At 39.7% G+C, this 20,910-nt stretch overlaps 2 protein-coding genes across 5 annotated transcripts in view; one reads left to right on the top strand and one right to left on the bottom strand.

The window, feature by feature from the left end:
- TMC1 (transmembrane channel like 1) overlaps positions 1-3,587 on the bottom strand; it is a 110,445-nt gene extending 106,858 nt beyond the window's left edge. For 2 of the 3 annotated variants that reach the window (XM_048931941.1, XM_048931946.1), the window contains exon 1: positions 3,422-3,523. The gene's annotated coding sequence lies outside the window, so the exon portion shown is untranslated. Of the gene's footprint in view, positions 1-3,421 lie in introns of all 3 variants that reach the window. The other variant, XM_048931943.1, reaches the window with a different exon arrangement.
- Positions 3,514-18,774, top strand: ZFAND5 (zinc finger AN1-type containing 5). Of its 2 annotated transcripts, none has more exons than XM_048931954.1 (6): positions 3,514-3,921; positions 7,214-7,371; positions 7,784-7,898; positions 8,294-8,391; positions 16,650-16,775; positions 17,047-18,772. In XM_048931954.1, the coding sequence occupies exons 1-6, from the start codon at positions 3,566-3,568 to the stop codon at positions 17,193-17,195; spliced, it is 1,002 nt and encodes a 333-aa protein (XP_048787911.1). In that variant the 5' UTR covers positions 3,514-3,565; the 3' UTR covers positions 17,196-18,772. The 2 variants fall into 2 exon arrangements, with proteins under 2 accessions (XP_048787911.1, XP_048787913.1); XM_048931956.1 differs by lacking the exon at positions 3,514-3,921 and adding an exon at positions 5,033-5,246 and having other exon boundaries at positions 17,047-18,774.
- The last annotated feature ends 2,136 nt before the right edge of the window (positions 18,775-20,910 follow it).

Here is a 20,910-nt window from a genome sequence, read left to right as displayed (position 1 = left end):
AGTTAAGAAAGAAGATGCAGCTATCATTAATGATTTTTGGAAGTCTCTGTCACACATCCACATCCTCACCCCAACTTTTAACATGTTCAAACACAGCCGATCCAGGAGATGTCTGAAGGCTGTCACAGGTAACTGCTTGTCATACAGGCAGTAGGTGTGCCACCCAGAAAGGACACACAGCCGTGATGCTGTAGTGACCATGGAATACTGGATTCAGCTTCCTGAGAGGAGCAAGGGAGGAAAAAGAAGATAGGAAAAGGCATAAGAGCTGTAAGACAGAAGAAGGTGTGTGGGTTTTTTTTGTTTGTTTGTTTGTTTTTATGGTTTACATCAGCAAGCAACTAAGCATAACACAGTCTTTCAGTCACTCTCCCCCCAGCTAGAGGAGAGAACTGGAAAAAAAAAGACATAAATAGAACTCATAGGTAGAGAGAAAAACTACTTACTAAGGCAGAAGAGGAAGACAGAAATAATGGTAATAAATACTAACATGTTTACAAAGTAAGTGATGCACAATGCTCGCTACCTGCTTACTAATGCCCAGCCAGTCTCCCAGCAGTGGCTCTACCCCACCCAAATCCTGTTGGTCTTACTGTCTGGCAGGATGTCAGTTTGGGTCAGCTCTCGTGGTTCTAACCTCTTCAGCTTCTTGTGCTCCCCAGCCCCTTTCATTAGCAAGACAGTACAAGAAGCTGAAAATGTGAAATGCTCTTGGCTTTGTGCAGCGCTCGTCTGTAGCAACTAAAATGCCCACCTGTTATCAACACTGATTTTTCTCCTAAAACCAAAACACAGTATCATATCAGACACTATGATGAAAATCAAATGCCCCAGTTGAAAACAGCATTCCGTTTTAGCTACTAACGTACAATGAGGATGTTTGGCTGAGCGGACTTGTTTAAAATTCTCTAAGCAAATCCACCTGCTTTCTCAGATGCACAGCTTACCTGCAATGACACTGAGTAGACAAACTGAGTAGTTCAAAACTACTCCCTTCTAAAGTTGTGGCTTCTAAAGATGGAAATATTCTTTTGACATCTCAGCTCTTTGTTGGGTAATGTACTGGAATTACTCTGGTCTCCTTTTAAGGTCCCAAACATTCCAGATGAGTTAGGAAGTAGCTTACAGCATTCTTAATGTGCTAGGCTCTTTGAGTTAAGTAAAATGCATTATTATTTCATTATTCCATTTTTTTTTTCTTTTTCTTTTCAGTTATGCTGTGGTTTGCTTTGAAGGAGAGTATGATTCAGTCACTTAATATAATCAGCAATTTAAATAGAAAGTTCTCTTCCATACTGGGGAAATGCTGCAGCATTTTTGCCTTCTGTTTCATAAGACATACAAATCCTGTTGATAGATTAAAAAATAATAATAATAAAGAAAAAAAATTACATTATCAGGGCTACCTATTTCTTTTCACACCCTGAGCAGGGTAGTCAGACCCGAACAACTAAAGGAAACAGATGGACCTAGAAAGTTCAAACCTTGAAGGAAGAAAATCTCCAGTAAATAAAAATGCTTAGAGTCACAGAGGCAACTGTTCCATGGCTTGTAAAAATAGACAGCCCCCCCCCCCTGCAGCTTCAGCAGAACTCTGTATCTAGTGATGTCATACTCTCAAATGCCCATGCCATCTCCTATCCCTACTACATTTCTAAATCAACTTACATACCAAAGTTAATAATTGGAAGACAAGCCTGCTTGCAAAGATCCTTAGTAGCAAATTCTCCCATTCTTCTAAGGCTCCTTATCTCTGAGTGGTTCCTTGCCATTGGGACAAACTTTCCTGGTAAATCTACTGAAAAACCACTCTGCTATTTCAGAAGAAGCCTTTCCTGGAACAAGCCAAAGAAGTCGACAGTTTTCATTTGAAACTGTTCTAACCTCTGCCCCGCCATACTATGAGAGATGGTGATTGCTCTCCATCGCTACTAGTAGGTCAGCTTTTAATTTGACATTGAGACTCCAAAATCTTCAGTTGTGGTCACAAAATCTCTGCAAAGGACAAGCAATACATGCTTCAACTTCCTTTCCCATTTTTCCCATCAAAGTGATGAAGTTACTCACCCCTTGAGAGTGCTGCTTTCAAAAGAGTTCTCTTCTGCACTGGAAGTCAAACAGCACTTACATTTTTTCCTCACAATGATGGAATTATTCTGTACTACTGACATTGAGGGCAGCCCAAATGTTTCAGATAACAGAGGAGATGCTCCAAATACTCATCACTGTTCTGTAGCAATAAGACCTGCAGCAAACACAGTGCCAATAGCCAGAGCTACTTCTGCAGAGTGCTATACTGCAGCACAGCACAATTTCACCTAACTGAAAGCAATATGTACCTCAGAATCCTCTGGGCCTCAGGAGACATCTTTCCCACAAGCAAGGAAGATAGGAAGATCAGCTCCCAAAGGCGTCAGGCCAAAAAAAAAAAAAAAAGACTCGAGTAATTTCAGTAATCTGTTTTACACAGTGCCGTGCATTTCAAACCTAATCTTTTTTTGGGGGGTTAAGAAGTTAAGCAAAGGCCCATAAATATATCCAATACACTAATCTCCAAGTATCCTCAATACAGGTGGAAGCTGCATTTAAAGCTGAATTGCTCAGAATATTTATCGAAAGCTACCTTGTGTTTTACAGCTGAAGATCTATTTTCAAGAATGTAATGCCTGGATAAACAGAAGTAATTTCCCCTTCATAGACTTCCTTAAAAAAAATAATTCTGGCCTTAGTTTACAATGATAGAGCAAACAACGGCACAACCTCCCATATGAGCTTTTAAGGCACAACTACCCTATGTTGCTCTCTATGAGAGCAGGAAGCCTAAAAAAATAGGATTCTCAGAAACACGGCGTTGTTGAGGTCGGCAGGACCCGTGGGACCACCTGCCAATCCGTGATTCCTGCCCCTGCTGCAGCAGGGACACACAAAGCAGGCTGCCCAGGCTTCCGGAGACCGCCGAGAAGACTCCACAGCCCCTGGGCAGCCCGCGCCAGAGCTCCCTCGCCCACAGTAAGCAAGCATCTCTTCTGCTCACACAGACTTTTTATTCTCTTTCCTTTGACTTTTGTCCCAGCCCCACACTGCCCACAGCGATGCCACTCTCCCACCCAGCTGGGTGCCACCTCCTCCGTGCGAGTAGGCGCAGCAGCACCCAGCAGGCGCGCCTCTGCTCTCGTCTCCCTGGAAACACGCGCTTCGCGCAATCCGGCACAATAAATGCGTTATCTCGAGGTCCGACCAGGCACAAATTCACCAGCCAGAACATAAATTTCAATCCCTCGGTGCCAGGAGGTAACACGGGAGCGCCAGCAGCTTCCTCCTTTCCTAGGGGGGAAGCCCACGCGGGGTCCCCAACGGCCGCCCCCCCCCCCCCCGCGCGCCCGCGGCGGCGGCGGCGCTGTCCCTCAACCCATGACGTCACCTCCACCCGCCGGAGGGCCGGACTCCGCGCGCAGCGGCACCACGCGCCCAACGCACGCGTCGGACGCACAAAGCCCAACGCAGGCGCCCTACCGCTCTCCTGCCCGCCGCTCTCTTCGATCCGCTCTTTCTCGCAGGAGTACGCATGCCTCAACAGCGTGAGGCGGAGTCGAGAGGGAGAAGGAGGGTGAGGGGAAGAGGGAGGAGCCGGAGTAGGAGCCGGGGCCGAGGCGAGGGAGTGGGCTCCGCCTCCTCTCCTTCTTCCTCCTCCTCCTCCTCTCCGATCCGCGACTCCTGCCTGCCGCTGCCCTCCACCCTCCCCGCGTACAGCGTGCGGCTCGCCTCCCGCCGGCGCCGCCGCTGCCACGACGGCCGCAGAAACAAAGGAGGAGGGAAGCGGCGGCGGCTCTACGCCTCGCAGTCCCCGGACCCTCGCTATCCCGGCGGCGACCCGCAGCCCTCTCCGACACCCGACGCGCAGCTTCCGGCCGCCGGCACCAGGTAGGTGGGCGCGGAGAGGGCGGCAGGGCCGGCTCCGAGGGCGTCTCGCCGGGGACTGCGAGGCTCGGGCCCGCCCGCGGCGGCACAATGGGGGGCGCGGGGCCGGCGGCGTCCGGGCCGTGACTCAGGGCTTTGCGTGCGGCTCGGTCAAGGGCCCGCCCCCGGGGTTGTCATCCGGGCCTGACGGCCTCCGGGGCTCCTGTGCGCCGGTACCCACGGGGCGAGGGCAGAGCGGGCAGGGGGAGCGTGGCGCACTCCGGGCACTTGGCAGCGCCGGCCTCTTTGTCTGGCGCCGCGCTGGGCCCGCGCCGTGCTCCTCCGCGGCGCTGCGCTGCCAGGACTTGGCTTTTTCTTTGTAAACGGCGGTCCCTCAGGCGGCGGGGTACGTAGGCCTTTGGGCCCCAGGTTTTGCGATCGGTTTGAAACCTGTCTGTTTGGGTCGCTATCCGGTCTCTAACGTTAAAATTCGAACCGACGAAGCGCGGTGTCGGGACTCGCAGCGGGACCTCAGAGCTGGGCCGAGCCTCCCCGCCTCGCTGCCCGGCCCTGAGGGACTGCCCAGGGCAACGCTTCCGTGCTGCGAGGGCGCGGGGTGAAGTGGTGGCATCCCTCGGGCCAAGGCTTTACCCCTTCCGGGAGGCAGAGTGAATTTTATTTTTCCTCTCCGCAAAAGGGAGGCGATCCGGCCGTTGTAGCCTCCTGCCCCGGGAGGTCGGGGGCCTTACAGTGAGCTGTGAGGCCCGTTGTAACACCCGCCGTGTCTGGGGCTGAAAATGGCTGTTGGGGATGACGAGCCGGTGATGCTGCACTTCCCTGATTGAATTTCGGTCTTCTCGCTCTCTCTTCCTTTAGAAAGGAAGCCGCGGTCCTGTTAATCAGATTTCATATCTTGCTCTCGCGGTGGGTGTATGTGCGGCTGCCTCGGCCTTGTGGGCTGTACGGAGCTGTCAGCCCTTGGAGATATAAATAGAAGCTGATTTCAGAGGCCCCTATTGACGGGGTTTTGTGTCTGAGCCTCCAGCTCAGCCTGTCACATTGCAGCCTTGTGACAGGCGGAAGCTAATGCGCTCACCCATGTGACCTGTGCTTCTGAGAAATATTGAGGAAAGCAGTACACATGTGATGGCATTGGGAGCTGGCTTTTTAAAGGAGGGAAGCTATATCTGTAGGAACACTTCAGCTAGCTGCTGACATTCATAGGTGTTCCACTAGGGAGGAATTGGAGAAGTGTGTAATTCGTCTGGTCTGAAGACCTTGTTTCAGCCATTGCTGGTTCAGAACCTGATACAGCAAAACCTAGCGTACTGGATAGTGGATTCCGCTTGGTAAGTTTTTTTATAACTGTTCACCTGTGTGTGCCATAAATAAAAATAAATGGTTAGACCTGGATCTTCTTCAGAAGCCTGAAAAACACCATTTCTGAAGGGCTGGACAACAGCCCATCTTTTCTGTTAGGGATGTATATTTCAAACAATGGAAGAAGCTGCAGACCAAGCAGCTGTCAAGGCTTGCTGTTTGTAGTATTTTAAAAACAGTGTTAGCACCTGAAGCTTGATGCTTTAGGTGGTAAAATATGATTCACAGTATGAATCAGATTCACAGCTTGAATCTAATCTGAACTGGAACGTGTTAGTTGAGATTGATGGTGGCAGCATATTTGATAGTGTTTTAAGCTTACCTACTTAACAAGAGGGCAGAAATGGGCTCTTTGTTTTTCTCTAAGTGTAAACCTAGAATGTAGATGAGAGGTTTTAGATTTGCGTAGTTTAGTCATGATTTACGCTGACTTCCGTGTCTGACGTGTAAGGCTCTAGAAATGCAGTGTTGTTGAGTGTTTTATCGAAGTGGAAATGACTAAAATGACTACGTGTACCAATGCAGCTCTATTTATAGCTGGGGAAAAAATCAGGTTCCATAATCACCTGCAGGAAAAAAAAAAAAAAATTATCTCCTGTTTCTGAATTATTTTTCTCTTAGAAACTTAGTTGAATTGGACAAAGGCTACTGTCAGTTGCAATTACTAAGCTATTGAAATCTGACTTTACAGTAATTGCTGTGTAGCATTTAATTAATTATAAAAAGTGTTTTTCTGTGCAGCATAATAAATGTGCTTTCAGCATTCTTGAGTTCTCACAAGTATCAGCTGTGAAATATCTCTTTTTTGACTTTTCCTGAGTAGGAAGGCTGTCATCTAAAGAAGATATGCAAATGTCTTCAGGATTTAGAAACACTATACTTGGCATGTGGAGACAAGTGCAATATGCTTACACGTCCTCAATTTGTATTACATTGCTTGATTTCAGTGCTCAAGTTTTGTTGCCCTTGCAAATCAAAGGCTTTGTTTCTGTATCGGTTTTTCTGCTCACCTTACTTTGCTGAGATTCACCAGCAGTGAAGGGGAAATATTGTTATTTGTAACTACTGCAGTTTGCGTTACGGACTTAGGCATTGTCTGTTGGAGGGTTTGGAAGTCTTGCTATAACTTTATTAATACAAATAATTTAAATGGCTCTTTTGAGAAGTGTCAGCAGCATGATGGGGTGTACCTGGGAAAGCAAAGTCAGGTCTAATCTTATTTCAGAAATATTGTTTAGATTCTGTTGAAGAGACTGTTGTGCACTTGTTGTTGCCAGTTAATGCTCAGTATCAACTTTCATACACAGCCTGAGGAGTATTTGAGGCCTTGTTTTGGAAACTTCTAAAGATACGAATACAGGTTTTAACTGGCTCTTGCCAATACTTCAGGGGTCTTGTTGTTGTTTTTTTTTTTTTTTTAACAAATGGACTGTGGAAGTTAATCCTGCTAGTAATAGAATAAATGTCAAAATGTTGCAAAATCAACATTATTGAAAAAGCGGAGTGGTTCTGAATGGAATTTTGGTATATTTTGGTAAAATAAGCTGTTAATTGCCAAAATGGTACAGCAGATACAAGGTTGATTTTGCTTATTCTGCATATCCATGCTAATGCTCAGAGGTTGATAATGAAGGGCTTTTTGCCATTAATTGAATTTGGTCATAACCTGTACACGCAGCTCAATGTTTGACAAGCATGCTACTTCTCAGTATCATCAGCATGATAACTTTTTTTCTTGTCTTAAGGATATGTAATGATGTTACTTAACAATACAACTGCAGTATTGAATGGCTCATTAATGTCCATGAATCTCTTTTTAAGAATGCTGATATCATTTTATGGGAGCAGGATGAGCAGACGTGCTTTAATTCTGTAACCCTGTAATTGATTTTGGTGACATGTCTGCTCCTAATGCAGTTCTTGCTTTTATTTACAGCATCGAGATGACTCAGGAGACAAACCAGACCCCAGGGCCCATGCTGTGTAGTACAGGATGTGGATTTTATGGAAATCCTAGGACAAACGGGATGTGTTCTGTTTGCTACAAAGAACATCTTCAACGGCAGCAGAACAGTGGCAGAATCAGTCCAATGGGTAAGAGTTTACAATATCTCTGTTTTCTTGGTTTTATTTTATTTTGAATTAAAACATAAAACTGATGAAGAGGAATCCCATAACATGTTTTGGGAGAACTTCTGAATGTTGTATACTGAAATCAAATTTCAAAGAGTATACTTATTCAAAACACAGTAAAAATAGGAATGTTTTTCTGTGTAATATGTTGTGATCCACCCTTAATTTTCTTCTCCACTTATTTCTAGTGTCAGTATATTCTTACATGATCTCTTACATGATATTACAGTTGTTAGTAATATAGTCTGTCTTTTAAGTAAGAGGTAGTGTGCAGTATAATGAATAATGTATGCAAGTTCATAACTATATGCAAGAATATTTGACTAATGTATTCTACAACTTGTTTATAATGACTTAAATTCTTGTTTTGTAGGACCAGCCACTGGTTCAAACAATCCTACCTCAGACTCTACATCTGTTCAGAGAGCAGATACTACTAGCTTAAACAACTGTGATGGTGTTGCTGGCAGCACATCTGAAAAATCGAGGTAAGATGAAAGTATTATTTTGAGTTTCAGATGAGCTGTGAGTATGTAGCAAGTTAATGATTGGCAGTAACTTTGACCCACTTCACTCAATTTCTTACGAGCAGAAGGCACACCTGACAGTGCTTTATAAATCTTTGTAAATGACTAGTGATTAAAATGTTTGGTGTTGTACTTCTGCATTTGCAGTTTATCTGGAGAAGTGTTTGCTCCGGATTTGACTATTTTCTACTATGGGGAACTAAAATAGAATCAAAAAATATTTTGAAGATAGTAGAAGCAGGAGTTAGGAACGAGCATCAGGACTAGTTAAACAAGTAGTCTATTGACGGGTTTGGACATTTTTATTATGTACTTAAAACTGATGTAAAATTACATGTTTCACTGTACATGAACAGAAATGTGCCTGTTGCCGCTTTGCCTGTAACGCAGCAAATGACAGAAATGAGCATTTCAAGAGAGGAAAAAGTAACACCGAAAACAGAGACTGAGCCAGGTATGTTTGCGGCGTAACACTGGTTGTGCTGGTGACTTAACCGAAGTTGACAGAGGAGGCATCTCCCATTGTGGTGCTGGTCTTCAGGAATTGTTAAGAAAGTTAATGATGTGTTTTAAATAGTTTTCCCTTGGAGTCAAGGAAAAATGACTGGTGCTAGAGTATAGCTTTAAGTTGCATTTTCAGTATTGGTTAAAAACAAACTGACACATCTAAAGATAGTTTTGACTCCCAATCCTTTTTTTTTTTCTTTTTTTGGCACTCTACAATTGCATCTAGGATAAATTGGTCAATTTTGAAGTCCAAAGATTTTTATGCATAATCTAGCAGTACAACTTCTGCTGACTCATGGCTTGTTGGGTTTAAAAAATGGAGTTCTTACAAATTCTTTTCTACAGAGAAATGAAAGTGGAGGAAGGACTTAAAAATGCTGACAAAAATGGTTACAGGTTCTTTAAATAAGAAATCAGTTGAGATTTAAATAAGAAATTGTTGATTCTTTAAATAAGATGTTGAGAAATCAGTAGATATATATAATTATATCAGTAGATATAATTAAAGCATTGTTCTGTGGATGTAGGATACTTAAAGCTGGGAATTAATCTTCAGTTTAGATGTTTTGTTCTTGCACTGGAAGGTTGTAGCTGTAGTGATCAAACTTAAAAGTGCAAACTGCTTGGAGGGAGGCAGGAAAGGGACTGCAACTGAGTGGTTGAATTCATTTATTAATCTACTTAAATGAATACCTTAATGTATTCATTCTGTGCGTATATATATCCCCATTTTTTAATGTAACAATTATGAAGTATTCTTAAAACAGAAGCTGATAATTGGTAAATTTAAACTGAAGATAAAATTAATGTTTTTCACTTATGAAGTCAGGTATAAAATGCAAAGGACGCTACTCAGCACGGGATTAAAAGTGGTTTTTAACTAGTTCTGGTTTTGCTCTAACAACTGATATTTAATTGCTCATTTTTTCTACAGAGGGTTTTACCATTTGCAACTAGTCTTGCTGAGCTGAGATTCTGTGACAAGAGCTAAAGTCCATTTCAAAAGTGTATTTCTTCTTGTTCTGTTCAGAGCAGATTTCTTTACTAATACTATTATAACTAATGTCATCAGAAGAGTATTTCTTTACATAGCTTAAAAGCTCAACTGTGATATTTATGAACCTGTAGAACTTTTAAGATTTCCTGCCTTGAAATGGTGTCAAGCAAGCCGAAGAAATGCATAAAATGGTAGCAATGGTGAAGTACTAAGTGAATTTACTCTTACTGAAACTGCCAATAGTAGCCTGTCATTTTGCTGTGTGTAACAGACAACCTTCAATTTCAGGCCCAATACCTGTTTTTTTCCTTAACAAGTGAGCTATATGGTAGCTGTCACCTGCTTCTCTTGATTAGAAAAGGGGGGAGGGTGGAAATCCAATAGCAGCTCAAGATACTGTTGTATTTTTGTAAGTAATCTTGCCGGTTGAAAGCAGTAACAGTTGTTGCAAGTTGATGTACTGCCACAGCACTTGAATGTTTCTGGGGAAACTTCTGGAACAAAACTGCCTCCCTTAGTATGTCTTGCAGCCTTTCAGAGCTGTAAGAAGATTATTATAAAGATAGAAAGAGACATTGTAAAAAGTTGGGTATTATTATTTTAAACTGAAAAAGAGTAGGTTGAGATTAGACATTAGGAAGAATTCTTCAATTTGAGTGTGGTAAGGTACTGGCACAGGCTGTCTAGAGAGGACGTGGAGGTCTCATGCCTTGTAGGCATTCAGGGCCAGGTTGGATGGGCCCTGGGCAGCCTGAATTGGCAGCCCTGCCCTTGGTATAATTGTTGGGAATGGTGGGCTTTGGAGTCTCCTTCAACCCTTTCTGTATGTTTATGATACCCATAAGATGTTCTATCTCACGTGTGAGAAAATATGCCGTAGGCTTCAGAATCCCTGTTGTGTCTGGACTGGTTGCATTTTTCTTCCTTTTTCCAGTGACATTCAGTGTGTGATGTTCTCTCCTCCTGAGGCGGAGGTGACACAGCAATGCACAATGATTCATAACAACAAAGCTGATATTTTCTATTAGTTGTAACTCTCTAAGATAATACCACAGTCTTGAAGTCTAGTTCTGAGCACAGTGTGACCCTAGAAACTGAACTTACAACTGTTACACAAGTAGTAGTATAGAGCATGAACAGCATGACCTTTAAGTACATCTCTCCTTTTAACATCATCACTGACATAAAGTTGCATTCTTTTCTGCCAGAACTTCATTAGGAAGAGAAATTTTCAGTGTTTCCTTTGCAAGCCAGAAAGCTATAAATAATTACATCTGGCAATTGATATAATTTTTAACAATGTGTAGTTTAAATTAAGAAACTGTTGAGGTTGGGAATGGTAAAACTTTACAGGCTTATCTTGCTTTATTTTTATTTTTATTTTCTCCCCAGGTTGAGGTTGCAAACTGGATTCTCATTCAGACAAATCAAGTTTTCAAGTAGTCATATCTTAACAGTTGAAGGAAAAAATGTGTGTCGGATGTAACTGACCCAGTTGGTTGTAAATGACATGTGTAGCACGCTGTATTTTCTTCTGACCTGTAATTTTGTAGTTCAGCCGTATTATTTCATATTTGAACAGTGGCATATGTTATCTAGTTCCCTATATGATGAACTACTCACAAGTCAGAAATCTAAAGGCCTCTGTGTCTAAACTCCGCTAAGTGGGCTCTATTTGCATAATATTCATAAGCTTTTGACCTGCTTTTACACTTACTATTATTAAGAAATGAATTACAGTACAGAATTTACCCAAAGCATTCTAGAAATTATTCGCAGCTATTTGTTTTTTTCATTTTGTTTTTTTCCTTTTGTGGATTACAGGAATTCAATGCCAAACCTAGTTTGACTTCTTTCCCTTCTTTGTATTATACTATCAGAGCAATATACAGGAATTCAGCAAGTTGGTAAGGCATAGTGTAGCCCTTCCTTATGAAACCTGTTTTGTTCTAGCAGGCATGCAAGTACTAGTGAAACATACCTACAAAAGAGAAAAATGAGTTGGCATATTAGGCATTTAAAAAAATGTTTTGAAAACACATATATTTAAACATCATGTTATTTCAAGTTACTGTATGTTTTTAGCACTTCTTGTGGTTTTGTCTGTCTTTCCATGGTTCAATTATGAGTCTCCTGTGAAGTGTCTGTTACCAGACGTGATTGGTATCAGCATGCATGTTAGTGACTTAGATTTGCTTTGTTTTTAATGCATTAGTAACTTTAGTAATTAATTTAGCAATTACTAATTAATTTTAGAGTGCAGGGTATGATGCCATAGCTGAGGCGTAGTATGGCATGTAATGAAAGTGAATGCGAAATTGAAATGTCTGTGTTCTCATGTAACATATTTTAAAAATACTCAGATAACTGCTAAACTGCGGCCTAATTCCATCCATACTGCAGGTTGTTTCTTTTTTTTTTTTTTTGAAGTAATATTTAATGAGCTTCAGAAGGCAGTGGAAAATGGTGTTTGACTCACTTGTCTACTGATTCTACAAAGCCAATATGATTTTTTAATGTTATCTTGCATCCAGGTTCAGACCATGTTATGAGAGTTGCTCTAACTTAATTGTAGATGTCGTCAGTGTTTGTTGCTGGTAATAGTGCAAGATGCTGAACAGATTGCTTATGAAATATGGTAGGCTTGAGATTATAACTGGTACTTCTTGGATTTTGATGCTGTAATAATTGCTTGGTTAATTCTGATTTGGCTTTGCATGTTATAATATTTAACCATGTTGTAACGATAGACAGTTTGTTTGTAGTCATTATTAAAGTCAGCTGATACAACTTTTTGCATTTTGCATTCAAAATAGTTTATCTTCATGTTACCCATGTCTACTGTAATATCTGTAGATAGCCCTGCTTTATATAATTCTGAAATTGGATTGGCTTGAAGTCTTGGAAAATAGAACTGAGGGTCCAACCAGTGGTCCCATTGCTGATAGAATGCTGTTTTAACTTCTTCCCTGAAATGTTTATGGTAGATCTTGTCTTCATGGTGACCAAATTAAACTGTATTTGTGAGATGTGTAAACCAGGATGTCTTTACATTAATATTTAAAATATTTTATGTGCTTGTTAGTTGGGCATATGGGAAGTAAGTTACATGCTGCAGAATATATTCATTCTCTTGCCTGTGAAATTAGAAGTGAAGTTTGATTTTCAGCCTTTTCATTTTTGGCTCCTAGATTGCCATAGCAGTTCTGGTTTCTGAAAAATAAAGCATTTACTTCGAAGAAGCTTGACAAAGCCTAACAAGGACTGTTCATCTTTTCAAATTCCAATTTTATGTACTAGTCTGTTGTATTTAAAACAAAATAAGAGGATTTGGTGATCTGCAGTTTCTGCTCTGGTACTGCAGATGTTTAGTCTGCTGTCTTTCGGATTACTCCAGACTTTACCTCTATTCTTACTTGTTTTGGTTTTGCTAGTTTTGTGTTGGCCAACGGAATTGGTTTCATGAAGTCAAGTTAAGATGCTTGTATTTTTATGTTTTCAAGACTGACTTTGTGCTTCCAGCATCTAGGGTTATCTACTATACTAGGGTTATCTACTTCCAGCATCTACGTAAGGTTATCTACTTAGTAATCCTATGATAGTTGTGCAGTTCAAGCTGCTGGAATCCTGTGCCGTGGTTAATTTATACATAATCAGAAAATAAGTTTCTAGTTGGTGTTAGTTGAGAGGCCTTTTTCTGGTTACTTTTAGTATAGGGAGGATCGAGGAAAAAGAGATTTGTTTTTCAACTGAAAATCATCAAATAAATAACTTTTTGTGTGAAAAATCTGAAAAATAACCATAGTAGGCATCCTTTTCTGCAGCAACTATGTTTGCATAAGCAAACCTACTGTCCATTTTGAAAATGCAGTTGTCATAGTGTTGTTTTTGAAAAAGTCACTAAGGTTTAATAGCTTGGTCAGGTAAGAGCTTTGTTCTCTTTAGGATCTGTCCATGTTTGGTTGAGTAGCTGTCATGCTGTGGCGTGTGGCTGACTTCATTCGTCAGCAGCATCAGTGTTCCCACATGCCTTTTGTGAAGATGTGTCTTATCTTCAGATTATACATGAAAGAAGCTATCCCAGAGTTATGATGCAATACCTGTATCGGTGGGCTTTTTTGGATACCTCTAATACTGAGATTTATGTTACTCTTTATTACCCTAGCAGATGTGTGGTAGACTTCTCTGTGCATGATGGTAATGCAGCTTATTACAGCTACAGATAACTTTGGTCTGAAATGATTAATAAGGTTCACCCAATTCTGAACATCTGTTATTCCTAAGTTTTTTCAGCCTTGTAACAGAACAATTGGTCTGATAAAATTCAAGTGGAGTAAACCTGATCAATTAGCTTTTGGAGCCAAAGCTTGGTAAGGGAAATGATCACAGTGATGAAGATGGCTTTGTGCCAGCAGGAACTCAGCTAAAATGATAAAAACATCTTTTAGTAGTATGGAGCTTAATTCATCCAAACAGGGATATTGTTACTGAGGAAGCTGGTCTGCAGGTAAAAGTAACCATGTTTTTTTTTTTTTTGTACTTGCAGTTCTTGTCCAGTGATTTAATCCCTGATCGTATTGCAATTATTTGAAGCACTAATTATTTTTGGGTAAATAATACTAGAGCATTTGCCTGATGGATGATAGGAAGAGTCCTCCTTTTCTGAGGGAAAGTACTTACTTTTAAAGAAATAAACTCTATGTTTCAATTTGAATTCAGGGAGCTCTGCCCCATCTTACTTATTAAGTCTTTACTGCCTTTTCTCTGCATGTTCTACTTTTCCTTCTTTACTGAACGCATTTTAGTTGTGCAGGAAAGATACTGTTCAGCAGCTTATTTGAGAAATGGGCCTCTGCAGCCCATTTCTTAGGACTATTGTCTTCACTTCCTGGTTCCTGTGCTGCTATGTGTGGCTGTGAACACTTGGTGCAGGTTCCTTGAGCACAGGAGAAAGAGTACCCGCAGTAACTTTAATGTTCTCACTGAGATAGATTTGTTCTCATTTGCTTCCTTGTGAGCATGTTAGGCAGTGATAAAGGTTGTTGTTTTTTATTTTCCTTGCTTTAATTTTATCTTAGTGCATGGTGTGAGTGACTTCAATTATTTAGGTCATTCTTGATTTGCCCCTTCTTTTATCCATTTTCTCTTGCATCTGACTGAAACAGCATGTAGCCTGTGAGGGCTCATACTGTGAATTCCTTCTCATGCAGATGAAGCTTCCCTCTGGCTAGTTGTACAGCAAATTGCAGCGTGCAGAAATATTTTTGGTTCCTCTTTTTTTCCTGTCATGGCTTACACTTATCGTTGCATTTTTAAACAAATTAACAGCATAACAAATCTAAAAGGAGCTTGACTTCATCTTTTGGATGCTGCTTGTTTGGTTGGTTGTTTTTTTTTAATGCTTTAACTGGGGCTTGATAGCACCCAGGAGTTGTATGCTGTTTGTCATATCAATGTCCTTTAACTTGTTTTGGTCAGAAGCTCTTACATGGATTGACTGATACCAATTACTGCTTTCTTTGGAATTGAAAAATAAGCTCAAAGCATCATAACTGGAGCTCTAGAAAATGTTGATAAATCACAAATACGAAGAAGTTTTCTTAAAAAACAGTAACAGTTACTCCAAAAAGTACTGACAACAGTAATGACTGTAATGCAAGTCCTATAACATTTTGTTATTCTTGTGGACTAAGCAACAGACCAAACACTTCACAATTTTTTTAGAAAAAGATCTCTACCAGACAAGAAATATAGTAAAGGGCTTTTGTAATTTATTAGGACTATTAAACAAATGTTCAAGAAAATATTAGCAGCTATTGTCTTACTGTATAAAATTTTGGAGGTTTGAGTGGTGAATACTTCTTGTTACTTCTGAGAATTAGAACTTGTCACTTCTAAATCTTTCTTAGGCTCCGGTCAGGAATTCAAGGCCTGTCTTCCACAGTGAATCGTGAGGCTTCCAAGGTGTTGGGGATAATAGTGATCTTTTATTTTTCATAACACATACAAACATGATAATATAAATGAAATTAAATAACAATTTAAAGATAGGAAAATAGCATAACTCTCTCTTTGTGTCTGAAAAATCCAAATTCTGACGGGAAGTAAAAAAATCTGAACTCAAACCTTATTTGTATGCATAAATTTCATTACAAATATGTTTTTAAGGCTTACGTACTTTGCTTATTCTGTATTTTGTAGTTTGCTCCTTGTATTTTAAAATAATTTGTATCATCAAACAGCTGGGAGTTCTCAGGAAAACGGTGCTAGGAATAGGGTCCATTGATTATATGTGTCAGAGATAGCATTAAAATATATATCCTGAGCTATCTTCCATGAGAGTTGTATATAAATTAAGGGGATATTAAAGCAGCAACAAAAATACCCTTTAATTTGATGAGAATAATTTTTTAAAAGAAAATAAACAGATTCATGCAAGTTCTATGAATGACATTTTTTTGGTAACGAGTAAAATGTCACTGACTTTTTTTTTTCACTTGCTTCTGTCATGAACAGACTTCAATTTTTGCTACACCTGCACTTTAAAGCCAAATACAGCTTAAGAATACAGATACTTATTGTGAAAAATCCATACTTCATTCTTCAAATTACTGAATAATAAGATTCTTTTGTATGATGTGTTTTATAGCGGTGTTCTGGATCTGTCCCCAAATCAGTAGTTTGCTGTGAGCTGTCTTGGTGAATTGTTTCAGGTTGTGGTTCTCTTGATTTCAGAGGTATATAGTGGCAGAATAACCAGTACTATGACAGTGACGTGTTACTGACAAATTCATTTTTATCCAAAGTATGTTCCAGTTGATTACATTCTCTGTAGGTATCATCTCTGTTCAACTACACTTTGCATGTGATAATATTTTTACTATTTTAAAAGAAATTTTACTTGATTGTGTGGTTGTTCTTAGTATTGAGAGCACGTGCAACTTTGGGTGAACATTAAATATACCTTAGATTTTCTGACTAGTAGAACTGTAGAGAAAATATGACCCAAAAGGGGAACTTGCAGTGGACTTAAAAAATCTTTGTGATTTACTTTTTCATAGTCTAGTCTGCAGTACTTCATACAGTCTATTTAGAGTCTTAATAGTGGAAAGTAATCTTTCAGAAATGTATGCTTGCTACTGTATAGTTAGATATGGTCATGAAAAGTAAGAAATTGTAACCTTTCTATTCTTTGCTTGCTTTAACAGTTGTTACTCAACCAACCCCATCAGTTTCTCAGCCTAGTACTTCACAAAATGAAGAGAAAGCTCCTGAACTTCCCAAACCAAAGAAAAACAGATGTTTCATGTGCAGAAAGAAGGTTGGCCTTACAGGTAGGAGAACACTTAGATGTTGAACGGATCTATATTAATATAGTTGCCTCTTAAAAGATTTAACTTAACAGTGAAGTTGATCACGAAATCCTAATTACTTAAAAATGACATGTTTTGGAGATGTATTTTCCTTTTTTTTTTTTTTCCTAGGCTGTTGTAAGTCAGAGGAGTCAAACATATATGATTTTCTTCTATAGCAACTAAGCTATTAACTTACAGCTTTCTTAAATACAAAGCTTTCTAATAATGCTGTATATTTTTCTTTGGACAGGATTTGACTGCCGCTGTGGAAACTTATTTTGTGGACTTCACCGTTATTCTGACAAGCATAACTGCCCCTATGACTACAAAGCAGAAGCTGCAGCAAAAATAAGGAAAGAGAATCCCGTGGTAGTGGCTGAAAAAATCCAGAGAATATAAATGGAATTGCTTATGAAAAGACTGACTTTTTGGTTTTGTTTATAATATATCCTAGGAAAACATTGAAGAGCAGGTGCATGGCCATTCTCCTTTGATGTTCTCCAAAGTTGTTTTGTTTTTTAGTCTTGTTTGTCTTAATTATATTTCAGAATGTTTGGTAGTTTGTTACAGGCAGGATTGGATAGGTACAGCCCTTGAAAATATGTATGCCCTCCTTAGAATATAGCTGAATGATTAGAAACCTGCGCAGGAATACACATGCACAGAGGACAGACTATTATTTCACTTGTGCCAAACAAATGTATGCCATCTGCATGTTTGCAGCAGATCTGCCTTTTGAAATGTCTGAGGTATATAATCTTTGGCTAGTGTTATGTGCCTGTTTTGGAGAAGGATACATCAAAAAGGCTGGCAGCCTACTTTTGTCATTATATATCTCATTCTGGTTTTAGTTGCAATACTCCATTGTTTTCTACCAGAATTTAAGCTATGTAGAGAGATCTGCCTTTCAGTAAGATGAGTGTTGGTGCCATATTTAAGAATGTAACTTAGCAGTTGCATTGAGGAAAAAGAAGACACTTGCGAGAACACTGTTTTGGAATCAATTATGTTAAGTTCAGAATCGTGAAAATTATTCATGCAAAGGAAGTGTCCTGTTGGGGTCTTACAAAACAGAACAGTCTGCAACAGAACTGTCAGCTTTTTCTTGCTTAGCAAAAACTGTTGTGTAGCACAATGTTGTAAGATTAGTTTACGAAACACGTTACATATGTTTTTAGACATACCAGAACAGCTCTATCAAGCAACATGTATCTGAATAAGTTGCTGAAGTACTAGAGCGGTTTATCACATACTACTCACATTCAGTGTCTTCTGAGTTCATAATAATACTACCATTTTTTTCCTAGTTTTAACGTGACGGTTGCACCACTTTGCATGGAAAACCATACCTGACATAGCTACTGTAGACTTAAGTGGTAGCTGGAACCACTCTCGAAGGGCTGCTTTATCATTTTTAATTGTACTTGGGTGTAGGACTGTAGTGTTCTTGGGTGTATTGCATGGGCTGCATTATCTACAGCATTGTACAATAACAACTCTAGAAAAGGCAGTATACTTCACTGATGCTTGTCTGGTAATATCACTTCTGTGTTATAATGGAAGGTTTCTTTGTGATGTATGAAATTTGTGTTTTTTATATAAGCAGGTACAGTTTAGACTAGTGTTGTGATAATGCCTGTTCTCATCTGTAAATAGTTACATATGTACACAAGATACTACTTTTGAACTTCTGATTTTCTTTGCAATGTTCAGTCTTAGTTTTTATTTCACTATTAAAAAGTCTGTTTTTGCTTTAACATTGTTCAGTTATTAGATATGCAGACATGTACAGATAGTTCATATTTATGTATTGCATATAATCACACTACCCAACAGCTATGCTTTGTTGTATTATGTAAATAATAAAAAAATGTACAGAAGGAAATAATTTCTTTTGTGATTGTTCATTGGCTTTAGTTACTGCTGTAATCTAAAGGTGACCTTGTTGAGATTGGATGTGGAATTAGTAATATGTTTGCTTAGATGTCCTCTTTTTGTTTAAGCCTGACTGTATCTCACTTTAATTTGGATAGGCTGTTTTTTTTTTTTCTAACATGCTTCTCTCACTTCTGCAAGTCATAAACTACTTGATGGACAGATGCCAGCAAACTGGTGTGCTCAGAGAGAAAGCAGTGTTAATGATGATTCCAAAGATTGTAAACTCTTTTTTTTTTTTTTTTTTTTTTTTTTTTTTTTTTTTTTCCTCCTACAAATTGTATTTCCTGTGGATCTGTGGTAGGTAATAGAACCACAATAATGACCATGTCAAAATCTTCAGCAGACCCAGACAGGGTTACTGTCAGGGCTGGCATCTGAATGGAGTTGTTAAATAAGCCAGATTTATCCTTCTTAGAAAGTGCATGTGTTAACTTGAAAGAAGTCTTCACTGATGTATATGATGTATAAAAGTTGCTTATGTTAAAATTTAAGAATGTGCCTCCTAAAAATCAGCTAACGTTAACGCTCATGGAGCTTAATACTACAGTATATGCCATCAATATGTGAGCAGGAACGTGTTCTGGGACTCCATTTCCTGGGAAGAATTTTACAACTTAATCAGGGAATTGCTTTAAAGCATTATTCATTTTCTACCTTCTGTAGGAAATTAAATATTTCAGATGCAGCTTCGTGTGTGTGTGTGTGTGTGTACACATATATTTAAAGCTACAAAGTACCTTATAACTGGGTGTTTGAAAACAATGTCTATACTATCGTGGTCATGTCTTGAGTATTTTAAGAAAGCTGGCCAAAGACTAGCCATGCTAGTACCACTTGGAAGTTACTCCGTTAGTCTCAGCATTGCTGACTGTTTTATCATCTGAACAAAGGCTTTAAGTTGGGAAGGCTTGTTGAAATAACTGATCTCAGTAGATCTGTGAATGAAAGTATGGAATGAAATGCGTTGTAGGATCATGAATTATATGTAAATGTCCCACAAGTGGACTATGAACATCTACTTAAAAAGTGTAAGATCAACTGAGCTTTGTTCTGTGCTAATAACGTACCATTCTGACCTGCTGGAGAGGAGCTCTGAGAAGGACCTGGGTGTTCTGGTAGCCAACAAGTTGGCCATGAGCCAGCAGTGTTGCCTTGTTGCCAACGGTATCCTGGGATGCGTTCAGAAGAGCTTGGCTAGTAGGTGAAGGGAGGTGGTGCTCCCCCTCCATTCTGCCCTGGTGGTGCCACATCTGGTACACAGTGTCTGGTTCTGGGTTCTCCTGTTCTGGAAGGACAGGGAACTGCTTGAAAGAATCCAGCAGAGGGCCACTCTGAAAACCATAAAAATGCCAGCCAGATGTATTTAAACATGTGTATTTGGATTCCTCTTTAATGGTTGATTTCAGATTTCATTGGCAATGGCCTGTACAGTTTATTTCCTCTGAGCGTTCTGGTGATGGCATTCATGAGTTTCCTGGTGTACTCTTTTGCAAAAGTGGTATTAGAAGCTAAAGCCGACCCAACTGCATGGCAAAAACATAGGTAGAAAGATGCTTGTTACAGGTCAGACGTTTCATCTTTGGAAATGTGCTATGCCAATGTTTTTGCCTCGTTGCTGATTTTACAGTATAGAGAGACAAGATGAAGACTTACAGGATGAATCTTCACTTGCAGTGTCACTGAGATTGGAATGCAAACCTGAGGAAATGAGAAGCAATTTAATTCACTGTTCATTGTTCCTGTTTATCTGTTCTTTACCACAGTGACCAGTTATATTTACATTGGTTAAAAAACTGCTATATCCACCCATCCTGCCTCCACTTTCTAGAACTGACTCTTCTGAGTACACTTGATACTTTCCTGAATATCAAGGAAAATCATTTTCCTTGAACAGAGAGCATTTTTACTGTAGATCTGAAGTTTACTTTAGTAGATCAACAAGAATTTGGTCATGTGAGGAACACAACAGGGATCCCCAAAGGAGCCTGTGAAGTTGTTTGTGCACCATATCATTTGACTTTGGTAATGCTTCTGGGACACCAGGTCAGACTAAGTTTAAACAGGATTAAACTAAAGTAGATTTTCCTGAGTTGTATTTTAAGTACCATGGAATTCACATGAAGAGAAAGTAGGTTTATGGCCCTGGAAAAATTTTGATCCCTTTCAGTTTAATTAC

This window comes from Lagopus muta, chromosome Z (assembly GCF_023343835.1).
Source record: "Lagopus muta isolate bLagMut1 chromosome Z, bLagMut1 primary, whole genome shotgun sequence".
Taxonomy (NCBI): domain Eukaryota; kingdom Metazoa; phylum Chordata; class Aves; order Galliformes; family Phasianidae; genus Lagopus; species Lagopus muta.
Note: the sequence above shows the minus strand (reverse complement) of the source record. Positions and strands in the feature narration are given on the sequence as shown.